This window comes from Piliocolobus tephrosceles, chromosome 5 (genome assembly GCF_002776525.5).
Source record: "Piliocolobus tephrosceles isolate RC106 chromosome 5, ASM277652v3, whole genome shotgun sequence".
In the NCBI taxonomy this organism is placed as follows: Eukaryota; Metazoa; Chordata; class Mammalia; order Primates; family Cercopithecidae; genus Piliocolobus; species Piliocolobus tephrosceles.
In genome coordinates this window covers 52,519,578-52,529,501 of record NC_045438.1, presented here as the reverse complement: position 1 = coordinate 52,529,501, position 9,924 = coordinate 52,519,578, and the positions used below count along the sequence as shown (strand labels likewise).

Here is a 9,924-nt window from a genome sequence, read left to right as displayed (position 1 = left end):
CCCATTCATGTAAAAACCAAAACCTCAAAATCCTATAAAACATTAACAAATTTGATGGCATTCAAACATAAAATTGTATTTGTCAAAATCTCTATAAACAGATGCAAAGGAAGTGAGAAAATTATTAGCAACATATGTGACACAGGGCCTATTTTCCTTATATACAAAGAGTTTAATAGGTTTTTGTTTTTGTTTTTGTTTTTGTAAGACAGGGTCTCACTCTGTTTCCCAGGCTAGTGTGCAGTGGCGCTAACACAGCTCACTGCATGCAGCCTCAATCCCCTGGGCTCAGGTGATCCTCCCACTTCATCTTCTGGAGTGGGAGCTTCTAGCTGGGACCACAGGTGTGTGCCACCATCCCTGGCTTTTTAAAAAATTTTTTGTAGAGATGGGGGTCGCTCCATGTTGCCCAGGCTAGTCGTGAACTCCTGGGCTTGGGCAGTCCTCCCACCTTGGCCTCCCCAAGTGTTAGGATTAGAGGCATAAGCCACCACACCTGGCTGGGTTTTATTAAATTGATAAGAAAAAGAGAATTGAATAGGAAAATGGGCAGAGCTCATGAAGAGGTACTAAAGGAAATACAAATGGTCAATAAATATAAAAATAAGCTTTACTTCATCATTAAAGGCCTACAAAGTAAAAAAACCATATTGGCAAAGAATACCAAGTATTAACTAGAGTATGGAGAAAAGAGTTAGGGTGGAGCTGGATAGAAAAATCTCACATTTTGTCTGTCCATAATATTTGAATCTTTTATAATAAGTATATGTACTTGGCCGGGCGCGGTGGCTCAAGCCTGTAATCCCAGCACTTTGGGAGGCCGAAACGGGTGGATCATGAGGTCAGGAGAGCGAGACCATCCTGGCTAACACGGTGAAACCCCGTCTCTACTAAAAAATACAAAAAACTAGCCAGGCGAGGTGGCGGGCGCCTGTAGTCCCAGCTAGTCGGGAGCCTGAGGCAGGAGAATGGCTTGAAGCCGGGAGGCGGAGCTTGCAGTGAGCTGAGATCCGGCCACTGCACTCCAGCCTGGGCCACAGAGCCAGACTCCGTCTCAAAAAAAAAAATAAGTATATGTACTTAAAAGCAGCAGCAAATAATCATATTAATTTAAACACACACACTTTAGTGTAGCACGTTCCAACTAACCAACTGAATCCCAGTTTAAAGCCTACTTATTAAATGTACTGGTTCTATAAGCTTGGGCAAGCCACCTACCCTCTCTAACCCTATTTCCTTGTTTATAAATGTGGGTAGCAATACTTCAAATAGCTCAAATAAATTAATGTGAAATTAAAATTAATAGCATATGTAAATGATGGCCCGTAGTAGCAGTCCCTAAAAAAAAAATTCTCATCATTGTCATCAAGGGATAAATAGTAACATTTTCCTGTACTTGAAGCTACTGTTGATGAGTGTGACACCTGAGCTCTGGGACCTCAAGCTGCCTAAATTTGATCAGCATGATCAGAGTCAGAGGACATGGCAGGGAGCATGTCACAGTTGGGGCTCAGAGGATACTTTTTTAATGAGAAAAGCAGGATAGTAAGCTGGAAAAGGAAGTATGCTGGCACTTTACAGAGAATAACCTTGAAGACAAGCTTCTAAGTTATGTCTTGGTGGAGGTCAGGTTAGAGTGATATTGCTCTGTAACCTCTGTAAGGTCACTTTCGCAACCCAGCAGTTCCCTGGCTTTCATCATGAACCTCGGGCCTTTCCTATGCCTCTGCTTCCTAACCTGAGTGCTCTCACCTTCTCTGATATACACAGAAAGTAGTGGGGAAACTGATCCATACCATCTGTTTGCATGAGACAACAGTCTAGGTCTTTATACCCAAATGATTTGCAAAATTGGATGACTCTCCTATGTTGTGCTTGAATATGACTCATGGTAGAAAATATGAAATTTGACATTCTGGATTCTTGATTTGTGACCTGATCAGTCTCTTAAAGAATTATTTCATTACATTTGTCCATTTTAGGGCATACTTGTTAATTTCTGAATCTGCCTGAACATCCCTAGAGCAGGAAGGGAGAGTAGGGATTCCAGCACCTCTGCTGATTAAGAATTGCTGTGGATGGCTGGTGCAAAGGTAGTGAGTTATCTCAATTGATTGTTCGGTTACAGATCAAGTGCCTTGTTCTACTTTATTCCCTCTTCTCACTACTGCATTTGACTAGTCTAAAAATAAATAAAAAAATAAATATTTTAAAAAATTGCTGTGGGTCTGCTTTGAATTTTTTTAAGCTTACTGATAGTGCATTCTCTCCAGTACATTCTTAACTCTGAAATTAAGCATCCTCACATTTTAAAAATTTAGTCAATTAATTAATGTGTAGTAGGCTTTTAAAAATTGAACTTGGCCGGGCATGGTGGCTCACGTCTGTAATCCCAGCACTTTGGGAAGCCAAAGTGGGTGGATCATGAAGTCAGGAGATCGAGAGTATCCTCAAAAAATTAGCTGGACAAGGTGGCGGGTGCCTGTAGTCCCAACTACTTGGGAGGCTGAGGCAGGAGAATCGCTTGAACCCAGGAGGCAGAGGTGTCAGTGAGCTGAGATCACGCCACTGCACTCCAGCCTGGGCAACAGAGTGAGACTCCATCTTAAAAAAAAAAAAAAAAAAAAAAATTAGCCGGGCATGGTGGCAGGCACCTGTAATCCCAGCTACTCGGGAGGCTGAGGCAGGAGAATTGCTTGAACCTGGGAGGCAGAGGTTACAGTGAGCCAAGATGACGCCATTGCACTCCAGGCTGGGCAACAAGAGCGAAACTCTGTCTCAAAAAAAAAAAAATTGAACTTTATTTTGAGATCATTACAGATTCAGATGCAGCTGCAAGAAATAGTACAGAGATCCCATATACCCTTTACCCAGTTTCCCCTAATGGAAACATCTTGCAAAACTATAATATAGTATCAGAGCCAGGATTTTGACATGCAGAACATTCCCATCACCACAAGGATCCCTCATGTTGCCCTTCCATTGCCATGCCCACCTGCTACCATACACCCCACAGCACTAATCTGTTCTCCATTTCCTTAATTTTCATACATATTGTATCAGTGTAATCATACAGTATATAATCTTTTGGGATTGGCTTTTTTCGCTGAGTGTAATTCACCCAAGTTGTTGTATGTTATCAGGAGGTCATTTCTTCTTATGGCTGAGTAGTTTCCCTGTGTGTGGGCATACCATAGTATGTTTATTCAGTTATTGAAGGACATCTGAATTGTCTCTAGTTTTTGACTATTAGGAATTAAGCCACTATGGACATTCCCGTACAGGTTTTTGTGTGAACATAAGTTTTCATTCCTCTGGGATAAACATCCAGGAGTACAGTTACTGGGTCATGTGATAGTTGCATGTTTAGTTTTTTTTAAGAAGCTGCTAACTCTTTTCCAGAGTGACTGTACCATTTTACATGCTTCCTACCAGCAGCATATGAATGATCCAGCTTCTCCACACTCTTGCCACCATGTGTTGTGGCTGTTTCTTATTTTAGCCATCCTGATAGGTGCGTAGTGATACTGTGGTTTTAATTTGCTTTTCCCTAGTGGCTAGTGGTTTCGAACATCTTTTCGTGTGTTTATTTGCCTTGCCATCTGTATATCCTCTTTGGTGAAATGTCTCTTCAAGTCTATTACATATTTTCTGATTTGATTTTTTTTTTACTGTTGAGTTTTCAAAGTTCTTTACATATTCCAGATACTAATCCTTTGTCAAAGGACTAGTTTGCAAAAGTTTTCAAATACTGACTCCTAGTCTTTGAGCTTGTGTTTTCATCCTCTCAGTAAGGTCTTTCAGAGAGCAAAAGTTTTTAATTTTAATGAAGTCCAGTTTATCAAGTTCTCATTTTAAGGATTCTGCTTTTGATGTCAAGCGTAAAAACTCTTTAACTAGCCCTAGATTTTAGATTTTCTTACATGTTTTTTCCAAAAGTTTTATAGTTTTGTGTTTTACATTTAAGTTCATTATCCATTTTGAGTTGATTTTTATTATATAAAATATGAGACTTAAGTGTCCAGGTTCTTTTTCGTTTTTCTTTTTTGCCTGTGGAAGTCCAGTTGATCCTGCACCATTTGTTGAAAAGCTTATTCTTCCTCCACTGAATTGCTTTTGTGCCTTTGTCAATAATCAGTCGTACATATTTATGTGTGTCTACTTCTGGGTTCACAATTTTGTTCCACTGATTCATTTGCCTGTCCCTCTGCCAATACCACACAGTCTTGAATGCTGTAGCAATATACTGCATTTTGAAATTGGGTGGACTGGTTTCTCCCACTTTATGGTTCTTTTTTAAAAATTATTTTAGGCCAGGCGTGGTTGCTCACACCTGTAATCCCAGCACTTTGGGAGGCCGAGGCAAGTGGATCACCTGGGGTCAGGAATTCGAGGCCAGCCTAGCCAACATGGTGAAACTCCATCTCTACTAAAAATACAAAAAACTTAGCCGGGCTTGGTGGTGCGTGCCTGTAATCCCCGCTACCCCAGGGAGGCTGAGGGAGGAGAATTGCTTGAACCCAGGAGATGGAGGTTGCAGTGAGCTGAGATTGTGACACTGCACTCCTGCCTGCAACAAGAGTGAGAAGTTTGTCTATATATATATATATATATGCACACACACATATATATAATTTTAGCTATTCTAGTTCCTTTGCTTTTACATGTACGTTTTAGAATAATTTTGTGTATATCTACAAAAAAATCTTGCTGGGATTTTTATAGGAATTGCATCAAACCTATATGTCAATTTGGGGAAATTGATATATTTACCATGTTGAGTCTTCCTATCCATAATCATAGCATATCTGTTTATTTAGATCTTTTATTTCTTTAATCGATGTTTTATAGTTTTCAACATGCAAGTCCTGCACATGTTTTGTTAGATTTACACCCATATATTTCATTTTTTGAATGATTTTAAGTGGTATTATCTTTTTAATTGAGTCCACATGTTCATTGCTAGTATACAGAATTACAGTTGATTTTTTTTGTATGTTTGTGACTTGCCAAACTCATTTATTAGTTCTACAAGGTTTTTTAGTTTTGTTTTGTTTTGTTTTTTAATAGATGCCTTGGGACTTTCTGTGTTACAATCGTGTCGTCTGCAAATAGTGACAGTTTTATTTTTTCCTTTTTCTTCTGTATGCTTTTTATTTCCTGTCTTGCTTTGTTGCATGAGCTAGTACTTCCAGTGCTATGTTGAATATCGAGAGGGGACATCTTTGCCTTGTTCCCAATCTTATGAAGAAGACATTCCGCCTTCCTTACCATTAAGTATAACGTTAAATATAATGGTGTGTGTGTGTAATGGGCTTTTATAAATGCTCTTTGTAGAAAAGGAGCAGTCTAGAGATTTGATGAACCAGGCAATGTCAGGCAGCCTCTTTATTGTAAATAGACCAGGGGGGTTTGCTAGGGTCAAGTGTGAATAATGAAAATCACAGAATTTGGAATCAGAACATTCACATTTAAATTTTGATCCTCCCACCTTTTGGCTAGAAGGCCTGGGGCAAATTACTTAGATGTCTCAAAACCCATTTCCTCCTCCACAAGGAAGGATGCACAGCCCCAACCCCACTTCCTCCGTAAGTGTTAAGGGTCAGGGGTGATGGGGCTGTTACATCACCAGCAGGAGCACACAGCAGGAGCTGGACTATTGACCCTCAAACTTATTGATTCTCACCCTGCCCTGCTGGGACCCCACCCCAACACCTTAATTTATCTATCTCTGCGGAAGAATTGACAAACTCTGATGCATCATTAGAATTTCCATTTGGAATCTTACACTAAAAGACTCCGTTTGCATTTGGAATTTTAAACTAAAAGACTCGATGGTCCAAGATATTTGCTGTCTGTCTCCAGGACTTGATGCTTAAAGGCAGACCACCTGAGTTCATTTCCTGGCTTCTCCATTACCATCTGTGTGAGCTTGGGCAAATCACGTAATTCCCTGATTTACTTTAAATGACATCATTTGTTTAAAAAAAAAGCGGAATGACATAATTACTTCAGAGGACTGTTAGGAAGACTAAATGAGTTAATCTATGTAACGTTTTTAGCAGTGCCTGACACATTAGCTATGATGACATGTTAGCTATGATCATGACTGTTGGTGACTATAAAGGACACATTCTTATTTGTGAATCACCTTCTTAAAAATAAAATTGTTTGCTTTGCAGATTTTTTAAAAAATGGATTTGGCCAACCATGGACTTATTCTCCTGCAACAGTTAAACGCTCAGCGAGAGTTTGGTTTCCTGTGTGACTGCACGGTTGCAATCGGCGATGTATACTTCAAGGCACACAAATCAGTTCTTGCTTCATTCTCCAATTACTTTAAGATGTTGTTTGTCCATCAGACCAGGTAACTAAAGTGGTTGCTAATAACCTAATGACTGTAGACTTCTTAACCTCCCTATCCCTGGCCCTCATCAAGACCATGGGTCTCTCTACCTCTCCTAGCTCCTAGCTGACCTGCTCCCTTGTGGCCTCACTCGCCCCCTACCTTCTTGTTACGTGTGCTTTCAGTAGCACTTGAGAATCACTGGACCTGCCAGCTCTACGCAGTCCCTCCACCTCCAGATGCCCTCGCTGGGTATCACCTGCATGATCAGGACATGCAAGATCAGGTCCATTATAAAGCCAGCTCCCCAACCTCAGTGAAGCCTTCCAGCAGTAATCTTTTCTGGACTCATTATCCAAGCCCTGCCTCTCATTCCTCCAGCCCCAGTCCCCTGAGTATCCCCCTGACTTTCAGCATTTATTCTTGTCTCCTCCTCTAACAAGAAGCTTGAGGGCATGAATTTCTCCAGTTCCCCTCTTTTCTATCTGAAAACATCTCTATCTTTGCTTAGTTTCTCTCTTTTCATCTCTCCTATCTTGAGAAAAGGGCCTCTCGGTGTCTCTGGAAAATGATCTCCCTCCCTCCCTCATGCTGCGAGATCCCACTCCTCAATTTTTATTCTATTCTTTTTATTTTCTCTGTTTTCATACGCCCCCTACCCTGCCCCCAGCCCATGTGGGATCAGCACATCCTCGACCCTGCTGTCTGCCTGAGTTACGGTGCCGCTTCTTCACTTTACTATGAAAGCCCTTAAAAGGGTAATCAAGGTCCTCGCCTGCACTCTCCTCATCCCACACTCTTCCTATCAGTGTGCGCTGTGGTTTCCTCCCCTCCTTCACTCTACTGCAGTCTTTTCTCTAAGGTCACCCCTCATCAAAACCACTGCCCTTCTCTCAGCCTTCTAGCATCCTGTCCTCCAGCATCTGCTCTTGTTTGCTTCCTTCTTAAGTGGTTGTCATCTGCATTTTTATAGCTGAAGATCTCTTGTTTTTCTGCCCTCTAAACCTGGGCCTTTGGTGAATTTTGTCTTTTGCACTCTTCCTATGGGTGTGTGTCTTTTTCCTAGATCTCGCTTCTGCTGGAAACTTCAGTTTATAGCTCTGGCCTTGACTGTTCTGTCTCCAGAACTCTATTCCCAAGGCCTCAGGCTGTGTGCTGGGCATTTCGAGTTGAGTATCTCCTTTTGCGAGTTGAGTATCTCCTTTTGCGTCTTTGAGGATGTACTGAATTAGGCCCTCTCCAAAGTTCCTCCTGCCTATTTTCTTATCTTCAAGTATCCCAAGCTTAACTCTTTTGAATCACATCTTATCGGTCCCCAAATCATGTTTTCTTCAAATTACCTTTCACATTTGTCACTTCTTTTCCTTTCTCACTTCCATTACCTCATCACCCATTTTCCACATTACTGTCAGATTCGTATTTCCAAACACTGCTTTGACTGTAGTGTTTGATGAGAAACCTGCTATACTGCGTTATTCCTTGGGTCAGAAACCTCGGGGATGCCCGGTGATATTAAAATAACACACAGGCTCCTTATTCTATCATCCAAGGCCCCACAGGCTTGGAACCCAACCTCCTTCTAGCCCCACCTGCAACTGGGCCCTCTGGGACACCCCACCCCTCATCTTCACCTTAACCAGATCTACTTTCATGGCTTCAGCTCACCTGGACCACATTTTGCTGGTATCCTGCCCACTCCCTGAGTCCCAGCTCATGCAGCACCTCTTGTATGACCCCTCCCAGTCAAGTGAAACAAAACAAATGACAGTGACCATGTCCTTGCTCATGGCTCATAACACTTTAATTGTGCTCCTTTATAAGAGTGCACATGTACAAGAGTGCAAATATGCACCTTTCCCCTATGTTGTTGTTTTTTGTATACTTACCCCCCTTCTTCATTTGTACGTTTCTTGAGGGCAGGGACTGGGTTTTACAAATCTTTGCAAACACCACCCAGTATGGCTGAGGTATTTGCACACAGTAGAATAGCTACTTGATCAGTGTCTGGAGGAGCAGATGGGACAACTGCAGAATAACCCAGGAGGGGTGGCTCATCTGGCAACACTAAGGATGCTCCCTTTAACTCATGTGTCAGAGACTTCAGGCCTAGTGTGGGTTTTGTACTGGACAGTCTCAACACAGTGAATTCAATGGTATTGAAAAGGAGGCAGTTTTAATCTTGAGGAGTGCAAGAATGCTACATAATTAGTTTTAATTCAATGCAACAAACCCACCTTTAAGTATAGGGCAGTAAATAAATGCCTTTCTAACAAGGCGTTGTGATATTTGTGTAATACAACAGTGTAAAGCAACAGTGTGTATTACTGCACCAGAGGTGACACATGCCTAGTGGCCAGCTTTGCCGCCTCCTAGTACAGAATTCAAGCTCCTTGAGGCAAGGCAAACTCAGGATGAAGGCCAGGGGCGTACTTTTCAACCAGCACCTCCTCTGTGGGGCACAACACTGCCGCCCGGCTACTCAGTCATAGACTGAGAATAGACTGAGTCAATTTTTTCAAGTTTGACTCCAAGGCAGATTTCTGGCTGTAGTTACCACTAGATGTCCCTGTCTTATGTCTGCAACTCTGAATGGTATGTTTAAATCATAGACAACTACAGATTTTCAACTATCAAAAATAAAACCACTGAGGGAGAGGCCTTTCTAAGTACAACCTTCTGACGATGCTAATGCTATTCAAAAATCCTTATTTTTAAAGTTGTTTAAGCCTATCATTGCTTTTAAAATTCTAGTGAAGGAATAATTGAAAACGGAAATTACTATGGAAGTTTATACCAAAGGGCTTATAGCTGTAGTAAAACTATATTCATCTTTATCCTACATAAAAGCATGTCAACCAGCCTGGCCAACATGGTGAAAATCTATCCCTACTAAAAATACAAAAATTAGCCGGGCATCATGGTGTGCACCTGTAATCCCAGCTACTCGGGAGACTGAGGCAAGAGAATCACTTGAACCCGGGAGGCGGAGGTTGCAGTGAGCCGAGATCGTGCCACTGCACTCCAGACTGGGCAACAAGAGTGAAACTCCATCTCAAAACAAAAAAAAAATGTTATGTCAAACATGTCTGGAAACTACTTAGATGTAAGTATATTATAGAGAACTATATATCCTTTCCAAAGGACTGGGAAAAGACCAAAGTCTGGTGCATAGTGAGCTGATTGGCAGAGAGGTCAAGCTGCCCGGGAATAAAAGCAGTCAGGGATGCAGATGGCTGAAATGTGCGTTAAGGAGCTTTGAAAAATCCCACCTGTTTTTGTTTGTTTGTTTTGAGACGGAGTCTCGCTCTTGTCGCCCAGGCTGGAGTGCAATCCCAGTAGGTGGGATTACAGCTGCCCGCGCCCATGCCCGGCTAATTTTTGTATTTTTAGTAGAGACAGGGTTTTGCCATGTTGGCCAGGCTGGTCTTAAACACCTGACCTCAGGTGATCCACCCCCCTCGGCCTCCCAAAGTGCTGGGATTATAGGCATGAGCCACCACGCCCGGCCTCCACCTGTTTTTTAAGTGTATGTGTGCACATGTGCTTCTGCTTGGTTTTTTTTTTTTTTTTTTTTTTTT

General features: G+C 41.8%; 1 protein-coding gene across 3 annotated transcripts in view; it reads left to right on the top strand.

Annotated features, from left to right (window-relative positions):
* ZBTB2 (zinc finger and BTB domain containing 2) overlaps nucleotides 1–9,924 on the top strand; it is a 30,484-nt gene that overhangs the window by 12,135 nt on the left and 8,425 nt on the right. For all 3 annotated transcript variants that reach the window (XM_023206145.2, XM_023206146.2, XM_023206147.1), the window contains exon 2: nucleotides 6,183–6,367. In XM_023206145.2, the coding sequence (XP_023061913.1) occupies nucleotides 6,195–6,367 (173 nt within the window). In that variant the 5' untranslated portion in view covers nucleotides 6,183–6,194. The remainder of the gene's footprint in view (nucleotides 1–6,182; nucleotides 6,368–9,924) is intronic.